The sequence below is a fragment of the Dromiciops gliroides genome, chromosome 4 (genome assembly GCF_019393635.1).
Source record: "Dromiciops gliroides isolate mDroGli1 chromosome 4, mDroGli1.pri, whole genome shotgun sequence".
Taxonomy (NCBI): Eukaryota; Metazoa; Chordata; class Mammalia; order Microbiotheria; family Microbiotheriidae; genus Dromiciops; species Dromiciops gliroides.
The window spans coordinates 364426857-364448584 of record NC_057864.1 but is presented as its reverse complement, the minus strand read 5'-3'; the positions used below and the strand labels follow the sequence as shown (position 1 = coordinate 364448584).

At 35.2% G+C, this 21728-nt stretch overlaps 1 protein-coding gene across 1 annotated transcript in view; it reads right to left on the bottom strand.

The window, feature by feature from the left end:
* The window catches only part of LAMA2 (laminin subunit alpha 2), an 804877-nt gene that overhangs the window by 480511 nt on the left and 302638 nt on the right, over positions 1-21728 (bottom strand). Inside the window, 3 exon segments of the mRNA XM_044002871.1 lie at positions 4258-4375; positions 5643-5732; positions 9303-9482. Coding sequence (XP_043858806.1) covers positions 4258-4375; positions 5643-5732; positions 9303-9482 — 388 coding nt within the window.

Genomic DNA, 21728 nt, shown 5'->3' with positions numbered 1-21728 from the left:
ACTGTTAATTTCTAAAGACATTCAGGAAGAACATCCATGTATTCTCCACTCCCTCCCTAACCCACCCCATGGTTCCTCGTTATGTGAGGGATTCCAACTATTCTCACTTTGCTTCTGCCTCCTCTCTCTCTCCCCTTTCTCTGTCTCTCTCTCTCTCCTCTCCTTTTTCTTCTTCTTCTCTCTCTCCCTCTCTTTCTCTCTTCCCTTCCCTCTGTTTTTCTCCTCACTCCCTCTTGTTTCTATCAACTGTCTGCATCAATCCCACCCTCATTCTTTTAACAGTGACAGGTTTTCTGTAAAAATCAGAGATAATAATAGTAGCATTTATATGATGCTTTAGGGTTTACAAATTACTTTGCAAATATCATTTCATTTTATCTTTACAACAACCCTAGAAAATAGGTTCAATTATTATCCCCATTTTACAGATGAAGAAACTGAGGTTGAGAGAAGTGACTTAAGCCAGGGTTACCCAACGAGAAAGTGTCTGAGACTGGATTTGAACTCAGATCTTCCTGACTAGTTCTATCCACGACATTACCCAGCTGCCTGAAGAAGTTGACATGGACTCCACCTCCCTCCCCAGGCCCCAATGCAAACATCTATCTACTCCCTACTCTAATCACTCCTGGTAACACATTGATTTAAATTTATACTAAAGCTCTAAAGTATAAATAACTGATATTGCATCCTTTCTTCAGAAAAGTTTTGATAGAGAGAAATATATATATGTATAAATAAAGAAATGAAAGGGAAAGATGAAAGATAAGAAGACAAAACAGAAGAGATGATAGAATGTGGTATGATGAGGGAAATGATGGAAATCAAATGGAAAGAAATAATTTGTCATTTTTCAGTCATTTTCAGTTATAGCCAATACTTTGTGACCCCATTCGGGGTTTTCTTGGCAAAGATACTGGAGTGGTTTACAAATTCCTTCTCCAGATTATTTTACAGATGAGGAAACCAAGGGAAACAGGGTTAAGTACCTTACCCAGATGCACATAGCTATTAAGTGTGCAGGACCAGATTTGAACTTGGAAAGATGAGTTTTCCTGACTGCAGGCCAGTCATTCTACCCACTATGCCACTTTGCTGCTCTAGAAAGAAATACTGGTTGCAAGAATATTTGGAGGTTCCAGTCCTTATAATATTCATTTCACTTTGATATTTTAACTGATCGTTTTCAGAGAATGGAAAATCCTATTGATGCAGATTATATTCAGGACTTCCCATTCTACACATTTCTTATTTGTGTCTATGAAGGAGTCACCCCAAATGCTGGAGGCCTTCACCTAGTTCCTTTCATTTCATAGGGTTACTAAGCAATATATTAGTTGCCTTGAATTCTGAGTAGTTCACCATTCTATCTCCTCAAAAATGTCTTCTCAAATGCAAGTATTCATCAATGATAGCATGTTGCACATACTTAAGCCCACCACATATGTCTCTCTTTCTATTGCCTTTTGATTCATTATCTTTTTAATTATTCAGAAATCCTGATGTTCCATGATTAGTAATGATGTACCACAATATCATTACAAGAATAGTAAGAGTAAAGAAAAATACTTTTTACAGTATAAAGTAGTATACAATTTACCAAATATAATTCAGCCCAGTTTCTTCCTGTTCCCCAATTCTGGGTCCAGCCTATCTTTATCTACAGAGTAATATTCTACATATATACATACATTACTGTATATCATACATAGTCAGTGCAATATAAATTTTTAATCTACTTTGTTTTTCCTGTAATGATAGAAGGTTTCACATTGCTATGTGTATTACTAGGAAGGCTTTGTAATGTTTTGGAGCTCAATAAAAATAATACAATATTTGTGAAAACATGAAAATTTGCAGAATGACCCCATTAATAGAGAATCATTCTAGTTTTATAATTCTGTATAGGCTATATTCCATATAAGGCATATTCAATGACACTGAAAAACATCTTTAGTATGTCTTCTTATTTTGTACTTTGTTTCTTTTTAATACATAGAGAAAAAAAGTCATCTCTATTTTTTTCTGTCAAAATACTATATTTTAGCACTTATAAGAGAGACATCTTGCTTCAGGAGAGATTTCATTGCTAAGTCAAATGTTTTTTAAACAATAGACAGCATCAATTTTATTCTCTAAGCAAAGAACTTGAGAACTTAAACCTAAGCATCACAGGAACATTTACTCATGGGACAGAGAGGACAACAATGAGCTCTGAAATGGAACAGATCTACTGGTGTTTCCATAGTAGTCTGTTTATAGCAGTGCCTTTGGTGGTACCACCACATTTGCACTCTACCACCATAGCACTCAAGGTACTGTCTGAAAAAGAATTATGACATGGAAGACTATGAATTCAGATAGGGCATCTCAACCCTACAAATACATACATATTCAAGTCAATAAATATATGTCCTAGTTGCTGGGAATGTGGAGATGGCTAAAGGTAAATGTTATTCTCCAAAATATTATAACATGGTAGGAGAGGCAAGAATTAACATTATTTCAATGCATGTACTGTGCATTTCTCTAACAGTAGTGGTCTAAATCACCCCATAACTTCCCATTTTGTATCATTTATATTCAGGTCCTTCCATAAATCATCCACAAAGGATCCTTCCATCTTACTGGAATTCTCTCTACAATTCTTTTGAACATTTTTAAGTAATTGGTAAGTGTGTTATTTATTATTCCTGTTGCATGACCAACTGGCCTCTTTTTCTAATCATAAGTATCCTTGATAATGATTTTCCTCAGTATTTCTTCTGTACAAGCTGCAAACTGTTATGTCTATCAGATATCTCTCCATTTTTTTTAGTCACATGGAAATTAATTTATTCTTGACTATCCAGAAGCTTCAAAAAATGAATAAATCTGCAACCACTTTAAGATTTATAGAAACTTTCTTGAGCCTCCCCCTAAAGAATAGAACTTAAAATTTCATCTTGATTAAAAAGAATCTTTCTAAATTAATCCTATTTACTCCCCCAACTCCTTAAATATACTATACCAAATATAACTTAATTTTTTTCTTGATTACACAAAATAATCATTGTGAACATCCACACTTATGATATACTGATGATCTTGCTATAGATACAGGTTATATGGGACTGCATAGGTATTGAAGCCAGCAGCCACCTTCAAAACTGCTTTCTTGAAAAAGTTCCTAATGTCAACTTATTGGCTGGGATTGGGGGTGGGGCTAATTATAAAGGTGGAGTGATTTGTGTTGAATGGTGTGACTTGCAAAATATGACTGCCTTTCTACAAAATTAATTAATGATAGAACACAAACTCTTTGAGGGCAAAGATGATCTCATTTTTATCTTTTTTTTTTTTTTTACTGTTTAGTACAGAGCAGGAGATTTGTAAATACTTGTTGGTTGAATGGAGTTGAATAAACTATTCTTTAAAGTGAACCATATGAAATCATGCTTCTTTTGTCCTCCAAAACATCATCTTCAGGCTTGTTTATCAACTCTATACTTTCTTAGAACTATTCAAAGTTCTACCTGTGTATGACTAGTACAATGAACCACAGGCATCTCCTTGTTAGGTCACAACCCTTCTTTTACATCAGTTGTCATAAGGTTACTTCTAAAGTATAAAGAAAGAATATTCTCCCAGGGTTGTTGTGAGGTCAAATGAGGTAATATCTATAAAGTGCTTTCCAAACCAGAAAGTACTATAGAAATGCTATTAGCTACAATTCCTATATCACTTAACCATTCAATAACTGGTGCAAAAATAGTTTGTGGAACAATTAATGCAAATTTAAAGATTTTCCAATCACCAAACATTTGATTTTATGGGAACTCGAAATATTAACCGGTGTAAGGAGAGCCATGCTAACCCAATTCTGTTTAAATAGAAAGGAAGATATGATTATTGAGGACCTGTAGAAGGTAGTGAGCACCATCCAAAAAAAAGACTACCTTCAGAGAAGGGACTGTGCAATATAATGACCTTTCAAATAATAATATTTGTGAACTGAATAAAAAAACCCATGAATTGGATAATTAGGATTTTAGGGTAAGAAAAGAAAGGAAAATTTTTTTTTTACTTTAGATACACTGATAAAATAGTTATGCTTCTCAAACCACAAAGTATGCCATGACTTCTTTCAGTTCAATTCAATTTTACAAACATTTATAAATAGTATCTCTGAAGAGAAAGAGTCCCATATATCTTTTGTCCCCTGGAATATGACTTCATGGCCTGTCGACTAAAATCCACAGAAGTCTAGTTACATACCTTCACATTCAGTCTTGGTAAGGAAAGTCCCTGCTTTCCAAGGTTTTTGGTGAAATCCTGGACAGCACTGATCACAGCTATCACCACAGGTATTGTGCTCACATTCACAACGAGATTTCTAATAAAGAAGAAAGAGGGGAAGGATATATTGTTTACTATTTAATTGGGACAAGGTAAATCCTTGGGAAGCAAAGGTAACAAGGAAGGGGTGCAACCTAAATCTAATTTGAGGAGTCACTTATCACATTCTGGAGACAGTGTTTAGAGGTCTTCACAGATGGATCTGTTTGTTTTGAGTTTCTAAGGACATTTTATGCTCTGGTAATAAAAGAAGAAAAAGATAGGAATCCAAGGCTTTCTAAACACAACTTTTTATATACTTCATGAGTGGATCACAAATTCAGTGGCCTCAAGAAGTAACCCATTTGTCTGAGGGATCTCAAAACTGTAGATTAATTTCAGAATGAATGCCCAGATAACTATGGACACATTCAGACCCCAACAGCCTGGGTTTGGGAAATCCTCATTGGGCATTGGCATAATTGGCAGGGAATATTAATGTCTTACAGGTAATGCCACCATCTAGAGAATGTTATTACAAGAAGTGGTTGGCAATTTGGCATCCCTTAGGACGTGTCATTTTGATCCAGAGAAAGGACCCTAAATCCATTATACACATTACTGTTTCATTATCAAAGCAATTTTTCATATCATTACTTCTACTGATATTAAAATATTCAATGCGTCTAATTTCTAGCCAGTAGTTGTTTCTAATATTTGAAAACAGAGTGACTTGTAGAATGGCATATAACTGGAAAAGAAAATCATATCTACTTTCTTTTGTGGATTATTAAACTAACATTCAAATAGAATCTCTACCCCAAATTACCAGTATGTCCCAACATGACTCTAGGAAGCTTCCCTTGGTTATTTATCATTCCACCTTCCTCCCTAGGCTGTATTCCCTTTCCATGACTGTTATTTATTTACTAGATAACCATCAAGTTACCAACTTTTTCCATTTGTTTGCTTAAGAACAATCTTGATTAATATTGTAAAAGAAGTGGACAGGCTGATTGATGGGAGGCATTCTGTGGAGTTAAATCATGTAGCATGCTGTCATAGCTAGAGAGTTTTCAAAACAAATGGACTAGTTTGAAACCTTTTGGAAAAAAATAATCTGTTTGCTGATACTGTGGTGGCAGACTTCAAAGTCCATCATTCTGACTGCCAGCATTATTTCACCCTGGCATCGCTTTCAGTTACACCATCTAAGTGGGGACCTGACATCAATTCACAGACTACACTGTCAGCAAAGCATTCACATGCAACATTTTACAGTTTCAGGACTGCATTTCACCAAATGGTCCTATAAATATACATACATTTGTTGATGGATCAAGTGGACAAGCCCTGGCATGGCCATAGCAGATGCACATCCCTCCAACGGAAATATCCTTGACTGAATAGTAATACTGCACAAAGGAAAACAAGAAATCTAGTCACAAGGGACTGCAAGCAAGCTAGAAGAAACAAAATTAAACACTTCAAAAAATTTACTTCTCCCCCTTCCACTGAATTAGAAACAGCTAGTTGCCTTTTCTAAGATAGATGAAGGCCCCTATGACAGAAAAAATAGTTCTTCTATGTGTAATACAGCCTAAAGAAAGATTACATATATTTCACCTAAAGTAAACACTATAAAGAAGTGAATTCACATGGTAATAGGTGCAATTGGCAGTGGTTATTTAAAAGCCATGGTCTCAATGTAAGCTTCTTATTTTACCGGACAGAAAAATAATCTAGATGAAGCATCTGGGTGAAAAGATATCATCACAGTATTAGCCAAGTTGGATCACTAGATAGCTGTTATACCTTGGACTCAGAAGCCAGTGCTAAATAGGGAGGATACCTTTGTCATAGTACATGCTGGCAAAATATGTGTAGAATTGAAAAAACAATGTTAAGTTCTTTGAAGAAAGAAACTTTGCCACTTTAGTCTTTGTATACCACATGCCTATCACTTTTCCTTGAACATAATATTCTTAATAAATGTTTATTAAATTTGTTTACTTCATTTACACTTAATAGTGTTTTTATTTTTGAGAGATTTTATTTTTTTAAGTTTTTATTGAAAGACTTTTGCTTTTACAACAGAAATGTATAGATCACTTCCACTCTATGAGAGATCTTTTATAACTAAGTCAATTGAATAAAACTAATAATATACTGATCTCATCTGAAAATGCATGCCACATTCCATATCCATAGCACGCCACCTCTCTATTGTCTCTTCCTTTCACTTCCTACCCCTCTGAAAAAGTACTAAATGTTAATCATTTTTATAATATCAATGTAATAATAACAATTGCTTCTCTGTTTTTTTTAGATTTTTAAAAACATCTCTTTTATGAAGGCCTGAGTGGGTCTAAGTCAAAAGCAGACTTTTTCTCATGTTTCCCATTTGAAAGGAACTCACCAAGTGAGCTACCACCAACAGTGAGTTCTTTCTCTAATCACAGTGAAAGGAAACTGGTTATAAAACTGTTTTGTTCTGAATATCATAGAGGGTGAACAAGATTTGTTTCTCTCAGTGGGCTAGAGGGAAAAATTAAAAGGAAGATTTCTTGTTTTCTTTTCTTATCTTTAATTATTGGGGCCATTATGGTCCTATCTGAAGTAAACTACAGGCTATGCTCATAGTTATCTTACAGTTTTTCAGAACTCTAATTTATTAGTGAGAAAATTATTTTTGGCAATCAAAAAATGTAATGATGTAAAAGATGTACTAAGACAAGCATGTTGTCTTACACATGCTAGACAAGGAATAACTACTTAATGAATTGAAATGAATCATAGCTTACATGACCATAATCCTCTTCACTTTTCAAAGCACTTCCAAAAATAGTTATATATACATACATATGTATGCACATACACAGAACTTGGACTATTGGTGTATGTTAAAAGGTATCCATGCCTATGAAAGTTATTGACCTGCCAAAGCTCTGGCATTAACTATGTTGGTATGGGCATAATGCATGGGTCTGTCCATCTGTCTGTCTGTCTGTCCCCACACACACACACACACACACACACACACACACACACACACACACACACATATATATGTGGGTGTGTGTATGTATGTATATATACATGGACGTCTATGTATATACACACAAGGGAAACAAGAGAGCAGTGAATATATGTATAAACATATATATAAAACATCTACATGTATGTATATACATATAGAGGAGGGAGGGAGGGAGGAAGAAACAGACAGACAGAGTCTGGAAAACCTATTATCTCAGTATTTGTGATAGATTTTATAAGATGGCAAATCAATTTTACATAAGCAGAGATTACTGGGAACTGAAATTCAGTATCCATTTATTGAACATTTACATTTATATATCCATCTATACATACATACATATGTGTGTATATAACTGGAATGTAAGAGACACTGAATAGAAGATAGTTTAAATCTTTTGCATTTTCTTGGCTGTTTTCAATGCTGTCTGAAAGAAGAGATATGCATGGTTCTGCTGAGGATAAGAAGGAAGAGCTGCAATTGTTTTTCATGGATTTTTTTTCCTTGAAAGATATAGTGTTAGAAAATATTTAGTTTTATTTTAATATTATTCATTCTTCCTCAGTGTTTGCTTTTTAAAAAAAAAATCCCCAAATTAGAATGAGAAATGATTTCTCTCAAACAAACAATCCATAGTATCATCATGAAGTAATGATCCCTGTTTACTTGAAAGGACATTGTAAAACAAATTCACCAGAATGCTAAAAAGTCATGTGAGTTCAGTCAGGGCTCCAAGTTGAAACATTCTAACAGTAAGAAATAATGTGCAGCAAGCTGTGGAGACCATAAACCAAATTTATTACAAAGTGCTTAGGAAAGTAAAAGGTTTGTTACTTGTATAGACTTGGCTTTGAACTCTAGCTTTCCTTGCAGGGACTTTGTAATCTTAGGCAACCTACTAAATCTCTCTATTTCTCAGTTGCCCCTTTTAATTCAATTCAATTCAGCATTAAGTTTCTACTATACTTAAGACACTATATTGGACTTTGCTACTACAAATACAAAACTGGGAAAACATCCTTAAATTGAGGAGATTGAACTAAATGTTCTCTTAGAATTTGCCCAACTCTAAATCCTGTGGACTTTTCTTGGGAAACATTTATTCCATTCTCTCCAATTCAGTGTGAGAAGAGCAAAGATTACAGGGAAACATGAGAGCAGTGAAAAACAGGATCCTGGAGACCCCTAACAATTCTACCTTCTTGTCTTATAATTTGGAAGTTTGTCTAGGCTTCTCTGGAGTTAGTCTAATCTTGGCTGCATCGCTCCATATCTATCTTTTTTGACCCAGAAATCTTACAGGGTTTTTCCCTGCTAGAAAGCTGAAGGAGCAAATAATTACTTTAACATTGGTTTCTCACCCATAATCCCTAGAGTCCTTCCCATATAACACATTTAGCAGCCACTGTTCCCCATCGAAATAAATGTAACTCTGTTAGCAGTGCAAATGTGATCAATAGTGTATTGTGTCTTTTTCTTTTTAACTGAAACTTCACATTTGAAAACTGCGATTGAACTTCTCGGTAATAAAATGTCTTCTGTGTCGATATTGTGTAAAGAAGGTTAAATGAACCAATGAACAACATGGGGGTGGCAGGAGGGATGAAACATGATAGACAACAACTGACAGCCGCTGCCTGCTGCTCATGTGTTTCTTAATCCCGAAAATGTTCACCCCTGGAAGACTGCATGTTGGATGGTTTCTTGGGCTTCAAGAATGGTTGGGACACTAATATAAAAATTTGTCTTATATTTCTTGGGAAGAAAAGAAGAAGAGCTTATAAAGGGTGTGAGTTATGTTCCATTGGCTACCTGACATCCAGCAACAGCTCTTTCTACACATCTGGTAAAAGGGATAGCAGAGAAAGGTAGGAAAGGAAGGAAAATAATTTATTATATTGAAGCTGATAAGCAAGGAACAGATGACATTGGTGCCATAACTTACTCTTCTTGTAACAATGGGGTCGATTTCCCTGGGGTCTTTGTGGGCAAACATCATCAAATCTGCGTTCAGGGTTCGGATTCTCTGAAATCTCAAGCGAATATAGCGGGCAGAGGTGAACTCTAGAAGTTCTGGGGAAGGGTCATCAGCGCTGGGCCTTCCATTGATCAGAGATATATGTATCTAAATAGTATAGAAAACGTAAAGTTAAATAATCAGTTTGTGCATATATGTAAAAGGATGCCAATAATAATGACTAAGGTAACCAGTTAGAAACATCATTACTTAGGATATCCTAAAAGTCATTACAGTTTTAAGCTATTAAAACTATTAACATTTTTAAAGCTTAAAGCAGTACCAACACTTTTGGAATACTTTTTGAAACACACATAGGTATAAAAATTAATAAATGTTTGTCTCTTCCCATACAGAGATAAATATCTCTACCTATAGATAGAACACCAGAGTCTATTAATCTGACCTCTTCATTTTATATGTAAGTATATGTACATCCATATTATCCATTATATCCATTAGGATGTAAAATTACATATATATATATGTATACACACATGTATACATATACATAGATATCAATTGGTAGATATAGATATTAATATCACTATCTATAAGCATCTATTAATTTGTTACTGTGTGACAGACACTATACCAAGTCTTGGTAATTTAAAGAAAAAGCATAAACATTCCTTGACCTCAAAGAGTTTATATTCTAATGTATACTAGACACCCACACACATATAAATATAAATGGAGATTAAATATACATACACACACATATATAACATGAGGAAGTTGTACTAGATAGCCTCTTGTGTTCCTTGTAGCTCTAGATCTATGATCCTAGCATCCCATATACATATACACATTAAAAATAATATTAAGGGGGCAGCTAGGTGGCACAGTGGATAAAGCACTGGCCCTGAATTCAGGAGTTCCTGAGTTCAAATCCAGCCTCAGACACTTGACACTTACTAGCTGTGTGACTCTGGGCAAGTCACTTAACCCCATTGCCCCGTAAAAAAACAAACAAAAAAATTAAGTAGTTTGGTTAAACAAAACTATGGTCACAAAACTACTTAACCCATAATATAGTTTATGTACCATAGATTTATGGTAAAAATTGCAAAAAAGGAGAAACAACTCATGAAATACAAATAGTTAAAAGAGAAAAAATAAAACTGGATGAGAAATAAATTTCTGAATTATGTTGAATGCTATTGATTGAAAATACAAGAATACTTATTCCTTAACTGAGATTGCCTCTTTGCCCCCAGCCTGAAGTAGACACTATTTTACATTTTCTTTTTCTATGACCCCAACAAACCACCACAACAACAGTCAACTTCTATTTACAACTTCAGCTTTAGATATTCTTCTCTCTAGATAAGTCATTCTCAAAGCATGGTCTGTGGATCCCTGAATCCCTTTTAGGGATTCCATAAGTTTGAAACTATTTTCATAAAAAAATATACATTATTTCCCCATTAAAATATTACTCCCTTTTCTAATGATCTAGCTGTGAGATTGCATTTTTTCAAAACTTCAACCAAAACAATCTATCACAATAAATGTATTGTAGCATATAAGAATCTAGTTGTCCTCAATTAAACCAACCATTTAAGATATTAGCAAAACATTTGTAAAACAGTGATGCTTTTCTCCTTTTTTGTTTTGAAAAATATAGTTATTTTTCCTGAAATGCATAATGTTAATGCATAATAGGCTTTATTATTACTTTAACATGAATGAATAGTGGGCAATTAGGTGGCACAGTGGATAAAGCACCGGCGCTGGATTCAGGAGGACCTGAGTTCAAATCTGGCTTCAGACACTTGACACTTACTAGCTGTGTGACCCTGGGCAAGTCACTTAACCCTCACTGCCCCTCAAACAAAACAAAAACTACAACAACAAAACCAAAAACAAATAAAATGAATGAATAAGTTTTTTTTAATTTTTTAAATGATCAGTTTCAATTTTTATATGGTAAATACTGATAACTATAAAACACATAACAAAGTTCTATGGTTACATCGATAATTTTTAAGAGTGTAAAGTGGTCCTAAAAGCAGAAAGTTTGAGAACTGCTGCTCTAGAACATTGTACTTTTTTAATATGCTCTGCAATGCCACATAGTTCTCCAAATGAATGACCTCCAAAAAAATGTATTCTCTTACCCTGGTGCTTCACTTAAATCTTTCCCTTTGTGTGTTTGGAGAGCAGGCAGGAGGGAATAGCACAAAGCTTATAAGCCTGAAATTGTCAGGGAAGGTAGGCAGGTTCATAATTAGGGATTCTAGTATCCAGGGGGTGGAGCAGTGGCCAACAGGGGTGCAGTGGGATGAGATTATAAAAAGTATGATGTTCAAAGGGGTGGATGGTTGGGGTTAAGAACACCAAAAGCCTGGCACTGTATTTAATGGGTATTGGATTTATTGAAGAGGAGAGAGACTGCCCTAGAGGTCCACAGATGACAACAAAAAAGATTTAGAAAGAGTCAAATTAACTTTAGAGAACTGGTGGTTGCTGTGTAATATTGACAGAGATCAGTCTGTAAATGGGAATGGAGGGCAAGGTGTCCTCCTCTAGGTGGTATAAGCAAAGGATGAGCCAGTTTTGGATAAAATTCTCTCAACTAGGCTGTCTTCAAATTGGTTTCATTACTTCTACTTTCCTTTCTCTAATCCATTCTCCCCATTTAGCTACTGTGTTCCTGAAGCACAAAGCTGACCAATAACATCAGTTAATAAATATTTCTCTGATCAATAAACTCCAGTGACTCTTTATTACCTTTAGGATAAAATAAAAACTCCTTTGTTTGGTAGTTTTAGTCCTTTCCAGATTGCCTTCAACCCACCTTTCCAGATTTATTGGGCATCACTCTTCTCTACAGGCTATACCTCATACAGAACATTCCACTTCCTTTATGTGTGCTTTGTCATAGGTGGTCCCTCATGACTAAAATGCATTCTTTCTTCTTACTTCAGAATCTTTGCTTTTCTTCAGAGCTTAGGTCAAAGGAGGCCTTATCTGATCCCATTGTTTTCCTTCATATCTAAATTCCCATACCTTTACTACAGATATATTTCATATATACTTAACTTAATCACATGTTGTGTAATTCAGTAGTAAGATTCTTGAAGGAAGAGTGTGTTTCTTCTTTGTGTCACATTACCTAATATATATCAGGATGACTGGAGCTAGCCCCAGATGGTAGCTAGGTGGCGCAGTGGATAGAACACTTGCCATGGAATCAGGAGGACCTGAGTTCAAATCCCACCTCAGACACCTACTAGCTGTGTGACCCTGGGCAAGTCACTTAACCCCAATTGCCTTAAACATCTGGGGCCATCTCTAATCATCCTGAGATATACATACACACACACACACACACACACACACACACACACATTTATTTATTTACTTATTTATTTATTTATTTATTTATTTATTTATTTATTTATTTATTTATTTATTTATTTATTTATTTATTTATTTATTGCCACTGGATCAAGATGGCTCTGGAGGAGAAAATGAGGTTGGGGACCTTGTACACCCCCCCCCTCACTTAAATACAATTCACTTGCAAGTCATGACATCTGTCATGGTCCTTTTCAAGAAGGACAAACAACAATAACAACACTGCCTAATACAATACATATAGCAACTGGCACATAGTAAGTACTTAATACATGCTTATTGATTGATAGATCATTTGCTTTCTGAAAGTACATATACCTATAATATTTTAAGCTTTTTGTTTAGATCTTAAAGGAGTTTTAAAAACTTAGCAGAATATGAATTTCCCTTCACTTAAGCTATCTACTACTACAGGAAATTGTTTTGGTAGTGCATAAATGAGAATTTAGTCTTCGAGGTCTATAAAACCCTTTGAGAAATGTAATGCAAGATGCATAATAACATAAAACATTACAGTCCTAAGATAAATACTTCCCAATTGTAAAGATAGATTTAAAGGTGACAAAAACAAGATACAAAGAGACAAAGCAATTGTTAAGGAAGAAGACCATAGTTTTCTTATCAATGCTTAGAAATACTCAGTCTATGATTTGCTTTACTCTTCTAGAGTTGTGTAAAAAAAAAAAAATCAACTCAGGAAGACAAACATGGACAAACCAGAAAGAAATGTTTCAATGATATGCTGAGCATGATTTAAAATCTTGATTTAACACTGATGCTGAAGGCTAGGAAAGAAGAGCAGCACCCAGACCCCACCCGCGTGAAGCTATCAGAACTGAATGGATAATTTAGAATCAAAATACCATGATGACTATAAGGCTAAAAGACAAGACTTCAAGGGGTGACAGTTCCTGAAGGCAGTAAATGTAGCTACAACTACCCTAAGGACACACTATATGTAACTAGCATGGAAGAGGATATTGGTCACATGTTGGAATTTTTATCAACATCTGTACACTGATGATACAGCAGATGTTAATTATATTTTTTTTTACAGAAGAGGCAATAATATGTATTTTCCTCTTCCTAATACATTCTATTAAAAATTCTAAGAGATTATTTTACATATTAACTGAAAATAAACTACATTCATTGGAGAAATACAAAGAACTCTGAGATCAATGAATAATTCTGATGTCATATAGAGTTACCACTAAATACTTTAGGATCAGAAGTAAAAGATGTTAGCTAATTGAAACTTCATTAAAAATTAGGTACAAGAAGTCATGATGATAGAAAGCAAATTTCATATAAAATATATTCTCTCTCTCTCTCTCTCTCTCTCTCTCTCTCTCTCTCTCTCTCTCTCTCTCGAACCCTCCCCATATCCTAGAACATATGTTTATATGACCCTACTAGAGCTCTGGTTTGGCTCACTCAAACTTGCTCTCACATTAGCAGGTTCAATTTCCCAGAAACTGTCTTTATATTAATACCACAGATCATTTCCTGTCCTGTGTTCTCCGAATCTAATCTAAGAGTTATGTTTCTTCATATATACTTATTAGTAGGCTGTGATAAAACAAATATTTTTTCTATTCCTTTTAGGTATCAAAATGTTGTCTACAGGGGCAGCTAGGTGGTGCAGTGGATAGAGCACCGGCCCTGGAATCAGGAGTACCTGAGTTCAAATCCGGCCTCAGACACTTAACACACACTTACTAGCTGTGTGACCCGGGGCAAGTCACTTAACCCCAATTGCCTCACTAAAAAAGAAAAAAAAAAACTTAAAATGTTGTCTACAAGAGAGTTAAATAACATGTTATATCCTTTTATAATTTATAATTAATACAAATATTTTCCTTTGGATAAAAAATACTTTTCCCATACTTTTAATTATGAAATCGCTCCCTTAAAAGGAGAAATCGTATGCCCAAAACTATGAGTGCAGGGAAATTTAGTTATACAAATTAATTATATAAGTAATTTAGCTTTTATTTTTAGTCTTGATGCTGAAGTTACTCCAAGGCTTCCCCAATATGCCATAAGGAATATTTCTGCCATTAACACAAATAATTATGGTCTTTATTTTTTTAAAGAAGTTGATTTTCAATATATATGTACAAGACTCAAAATAAGACTATAGATTTGGAGCTTGAAAAAAAACTAGGACATTCACCTAGGCTGACCCCTTAATTTTAGAGAAGAGGTTATGGAGATCCAGAAAGCTTAAACGGCTTGCACTTCTGCAAACAGATCATGGTTTTTCTTAAATAAATTGGCATAATAGGATATTTTTACTGACACAAAGCAGTATAATTCTAATGCCATTAGGTGATTTCGTAGAAACTTTCCAATACCTTGTAGGGTGGCAATGCTTGGATTCAAACTATATTCCTTTAATTTCAAATCCTGCACTTTTCTCATTATACAATACTCCCTCTAGATGATATCTCTAGTCTAATAGATGCACCACTGTACATCCCTCAGAACTCTATGAATCTTTTTTCCCTCTTATCTCTCTCCCTCTTCCCTTCATCTGCTCTTACCTATTTTTCTTCCATGCTCTTATTGTTTTCAGTTTCTTCCTTACCTACATATGCCTTTGTCTTTCCTATATCATATATTGCTTAGCCCTATTTATGGCACCCAGAATATAAAATATTTTCAAAGAAATCTTATACCTTCCCTGTAAGGAATATGACAAGTGTGGTTATCCTTTTTTTCTTTCCAGATGGAGAAGTATAAAGCCTATAACTCTCATGGATATTTTATAGAATCTATTTTTTTCAAAATAATTCTTGAGGCATCCTATCCTAGTAAATAGACACTGGCCTTCAAGTGTGGAAGTTTTTGCTGTTGTTCAGTCATTTTTTCATCATGTCTGACTTTTCATGATCTTATTTGGGATTTTCTTGTCAAAGGTACTGTAGTGATTTGCCATTTCCTTCTCTAGCTCATTTTTATAGATGAAGAAACTGAGACAAACACAGTTAAATAATTTTTCCCAGGGTCACATAGAAAGTGCCTGAGGCTGCGTTTTTGAACTCGGTCTTTCTAACTCCAGGATCAGCACTCTATCCACTGTATCACCTAGCTGGTGTAGTATAGAAGACCTGAGTTCAAATCTTGCTTCTGACATGATTTGAAATGACTTCATTTCTCAGTGCCATCAGGTAGCTAAGACAACAACTTGCAATGATGGAGGGAGTATCCACACTGGGAGTTTGCTACACTGAGAAAAGCACTCCTCCAAAAATGATCAGTCTAAAAATAAAGCTGACCCCAGTGTTATAGCTAAACTAGATTTAATTTTGAGCTTTAATAATGTAGCTAGTCTAAAAGATCAATTTGTCCCAATAATGATTTAGGGAACCAACTAGTCCTGAGAACACTTCAAACATAATTTAATTTAATTCCCACTCATTCAAGATGTAGCCTGACTTCACCAACAAAAGAAAAGTTTCCTATGCCACAATTGGAACTTTCTGAAGAGAGGCATTAGCTTGTCTGGTGTGCTACTATGATGAAATATACTTATGCTGTACATGGAATCAGTGAGCTCTGCATTTAAACAATCAGGCTCTTTTCTTTTTAAATGGTGCACATGTTCTCATTTAAGTTAATAAACCATATGAGAGCTACTTAAAGGATTCAGCAAAAGAACATTTTTCCTCCTCACAGCTTTGGTATTTGAAGGGAGTTAGGTTGCCAAGCGATCTTCTGAGTGTAGTTAGTCCCAAGCTGTTTCTGGGATATAAAACCACCCAGCTGTTTGGCCATGTTGTTCACAGAATTTTTTTTTTCCTTTTCCTTTTTTTTTTTTAAGTACTCACTTTCCTTTAAAATAAATTGCCATATTGGATAGGTTATTTTCATTGGCACAAAGCTGTGTAATTCTGATGCCATTGGGTGATTTAGTAGACTTCCTGATTTCCTGTGGGGTGACACCTGGGGGGTGTCTGTCTTCATGAAAGATGAAAAGTTTCAATTCCTAATTCTATCGCTGTCTTGCTGTGAGGCCCTGGGAAAGCTCTGGTGGCCCAGTATCTTCCTTCTCCACTCCCACTTATAAACATATTGGTGGGTGTGTGTTCATGCTGTCACAAGAAACTGTGTTCCAACCACACAATTTGGTCTATGTTTATTCGTTTTTTAAAGATTAAAACAAATTTCTCCCTGCTTAAAAAATATCCTCAGCATACAAATAAAGTGAAACATATGAGAACAATTCCTTCCATGCCCACACTGACGTGGAAAAAAAGTTAGTCACAAAAAAGATTTTCAACTGTACCCTCCCACACAATGTGGCTTTTGTTAGTGTAGACAACCTAAATAAATCAGGCTGCCTTCGATTTTAAAGTGTTTTGAGGAGGAGATTTGGTAGATGCAGAAGGCAGACTTCTGTGCCTCCATAGTTTTTGAGCAAGCAAGCTTATAAATAGCTGATGCCACAAATAATCAGACTTTGGATGGCGCAGTGCTGTCTAGTGCACTATTTTCTTCCTTAGACAAGTCATCTGAAGACCTTAGTGCTAGGTGAGACTGGAAGAATGACTAGGAAGGCTGAGGCATCATTTATAAATTGCATTGACATTAGGCAACTGAGGTGATCAACCAATCAATCAGCAAGCATTTGTTGAGCACTAATAGAAAAGGCCAGGCTGAAAAGCACACCGAGACCATGCTGTCAAGGTGTGGAAATGACCACACCACTCTGATATTTAATAGGGATATTGATTAGGCATTGTATTTATTCAACAATGGAATTTGTGGAAAGTATATCTTGCTCATTTGAACAGTTTTCTAATAAGAAGTTGAACACTATGGCTGTTTGCAGGCAAGTAGACTAGTTGCTCATTATTAGATCACAAAGAGGTGTGACAGGAGATTAGGGAAATGCTAATACTGGTTGGGGTCTATAATATCTAATGGTTATGACTGAAAATATCCTGAATATTTGCTTAGTTACTTATGTCAAGTGGAGATTGATTTCCAACATGAGATAAGTTACAGTTTGGTCCTAGGGGAGTTTGGTTTTTGTTTTAGTTATTTACCTATTAAATCTATCAGTCTCTTGATAGTAAAGTGAATTGAGTTCACCAACTTTTAGTTGTTTTCTGAAATTTTTAAACTATGTACTTGTATTAAAGATTTTAGTTTGTAAATATCTTATTAATAATCCCCAATTTAAAAGAACAAATCACCAAAGCTTTTTATACTCTCTACACAAATGATCCCGGAAAGTCCACACTATTCTGCTGTCATGCATAGATAGGAATAGAATTAAACAGTTATTTTATCCTATTTAAAAGGTGTTTTGGACTGACCCTCACTCAGGCCTTACCCTTGATAGTTTCAGGCTGATATGGGAGCAGAACGGGACACTCATAGGCCATTCAACCGTTAATGAAAGATTTACTTAATAATAGCAAGAACAGAAGCATAGGCATTGAGGACACCTTTAGTTTGATTCAACTAAGTGAAAGATCCCTTATGGGGCAGCTGGGTGGTGTAGTGGATAAAGCACTGGTCGTGGATTTAGGAGGACCTGAGTTCAAATCCGACCTCAGACACTTACTAGCTGTGTGACTATGGGCAAGTCACTTAACCCTCATTGCCCACCCCCCCCCAAAAAAAAAGATCCCTTACTTAAGTTGCTTATTGTGGTCCACAACCAAGCAATAGAAGACTCTTAGGGCTCTTCATGGCTTCTATTATAATTAGGAGACCTGAGAGTGAAGTTAGAAGCCTGAACCTTTAGTCCCCTGAACCCACTAAGACTTGAGGATGATCTCAAAAAAAATTTTTAAGGAAAAACTATCTTCATCTGCATACGTCAGGGGTTCACATATGGCTCCTACCACACAAAGCTTAGATACTGATAAAGATTGATTTTGTTACCCATTCACAGCCATATTTCCAAAGTGAGAGGCTTAAATGTGCTTAAAAAACTTAGGAAGAAGCATATTCATGAAAATTTGAAACACATATAGATGATCAGCCACATGAAAATTAATTTCCAAGACAAAAACCAAAACAAAACAAAACAGGGTTATGTGATTACTGCAGGGCACAATGTAGTATTTATACCATGGACTTTGGAGTGAACTATGAATGATGCAAATAGGAGAGGAACAATTATTTCCCAAAAATGTTGTTTAATGTTCTTCTATTATGTACCTGCTGTTAAACTTCTTTGAGGAAGTAATCCTATGTCCAGATCATGAGGATACCAAAACAATGTTCGATGAAAAGGCAGTGTATTTCTATAGGGGACAATCAACTTTACCATATTGGTTAGTGACTAAACAGATGCACACATCCTAAGGAATATTATTTTGGCTATACTTAGATGCTAACAAACATCTATATTGGAAATAGAAAATAAATTCAATTAAAAGTCAAAGAAATCAAAGAGTTTATGACTGGCCTTATATAGGCAAACATCCAGATAAATTATTAAAATGGCACTTTCATTTAGGTATGTTTACACTATTTAGTGACTTCAGGTTAATGTGTGTGTGTGTGTGTCTCTGTGTGTGTGTCTCTGTGTGTGTGTGTGTGTCTGTGTATAATTCCTCCAAATCTAATCAATTCAATTTTAAAAACAAGTCAATGTAGTGAAAATGTTGAATAGAGAAGAGGTACTGTGGGTCATCATGTGGACAAAATAAAGAGTCACAAATCAATATGAAATTCAATTCAATTCAACAAGTACAATTTTATCTTTTTCTTTCCAACTATGGTCCATTTTTTCCCAAATATATAGCCTGTGAGAATATGGTTAACCAGAGCCAGTTGAACTCATCATTTAATTTTCAATTGTGTGAGCATTCCTGAACATCACCCCACCTTCTTTGAGCAGGTGGTTTGAGCTGAAAGGTGTATATTCAATACAATTAAATTCAGTAACTATTTACCACATATCTAATATTTGTCAGCACTGTACTTAAATGGAAAAATATACAAAGATATAAAAAATGCAGTTTATTTACCAGGAACTTTCAATCTACTAAAACAAAAAAATTAGAAGACAATATAAGTGATTAAGAAAGATTCAGAGGTTGGAGAGATCACACACATAAATTGAGGGCCTCCTGTAAGAATTTATGAAGGAGGCAGCTAGGTGGCATAGTGGATGAAGCATTGGCCTTGGATTCAGGAAGACCTGAGTTCAAATCCAGCCTCAGACACTTGACACTCACTAGCTGTGTGACCTTGGGCAAGTCACTTAACCATCATTGACCTTTCCTCCTCCCTCCCCCAAAAAATGAATTAATGAAGGAGGTCACATTTGAAGAACAATAAGGTTTCTACAGGTAAATATGGAGAGATATTCCAAGTAGAGGGAAAAACACAGGCAACATAATTTTATATTTACTGATACAAGAAACCCCATTTGATTTGAAAGATGACTCAACTGAGGAAGCCATGGCTGTGGGGAAGCAAAGAAACAAATATTCTTTCATTAGCTAATCTTTTGATTCTCTCACTTACTAGCAATTTCCCTTCCCAATTTACAAATTTGCGATATAGCTACTTTTAGGAAAATAATGAATAAATAATAAACCCCAAAGATTGTTACTGAAGTATTTTATACTCTTTGAGAATTCCATTGATTAGAGGAAGGAGAATTAACATTTATAAAGAAGCTTGAGGATTTGGAAGCAACATTTTCCCTAAAGCTCTTTTTCATTTCCTATACAATCAATAAACATTTATTAAACACCTATTATTCGCCAAGTACTAAGCACCAGTGCTAAGCCTTGGAAATACAGTAAAAAGGCAAAAGACAGCCCCTGCCCTCAAGGAGCTCACAAACTAATGGGGGGAAAAATAAAACAGATATGAACAAACAAGCTATTTATAAGATATGTAGGAGAGGAAAAAGCACAAGAATTAAAAATGGCTGGGAAAGGCTTCCCGTAGATCACAGCTTCATAAACTGTGGGTCATGACTCTATATGGGGTGGGGGGTAACTGAATGTGAGAGTAGCAAAAAAAATTGGCAGTAAATATTTCATTTGTATGTCTATTTTATATATCAATATATCTGAAGTTGTACAAAAATTTCTTGGGCAAAAAGAGGTTGCGAGTAGAAAATGTTTAAGAAGACCTGCTGTAGAACAAGTGGTTTTAGTTGTGACTTAAAGAAGTTCAGGGAAGCCAGTATGTAAAAATGGTGAGGGAGAGCAAACAGGCATGTGGAACAGCCACAGAAATTGCCCCAGCTGACATATGGGGTTTCTAGTTCATAAAGAGTGTGAAGGCCAGTATCACTGAACTGAAGAGTATGTGTCATTTGATCCTCCCAACAATCTTGGGAGCTATGCAGCCATTTTACAGTTGAGAAAACAGAAAGACAGATTAAGTGACTTGTTCAGCACCACACATCTAGGAAGTGTCTGAGGCTTGACTTGAGGACCAGTGCTATCTCCACTGTGCTACCTACTTTTCAAATGAACATGACAGAGCATATTTTGAAATGTTTCAAAAAACAAAGATACCTAAATGATCACAGAATAATTATAAACCCATGAGAAATAAAATAATCAAAGTAGGTCAGTGAATATATTCCCATGTGTGTATAGAATATATAATACTATAGATTATCTCTATACCAAAGTTCCTTAAAATGGGGGTTGTAACCCCATATGGGGTCACATAACCGAATGTGGGCATTGCAAAAAAATTTGGCAATGGTAAAAGGTTATGTATACCTATTTTATATACCTATAAACCTGGGGTTGCTTAAATATTTCTCAGGCAAAAATGGATAGTGAGCGGAAAAAGTTTAAGAAGCCCTCATCTATACCATATATTATACTAAATAACATCAATTACTAAAACATATTTATACTAATCTAATCCAAGCACTTATGTTGTGTGAGGCACTGTTTTAAGTGCTGGGTATAGAGTTAATAAAAAGACAGTACTGACCTTCAAACATCTTACAATTTAAATGGGGAGACAATGCAAAAAATC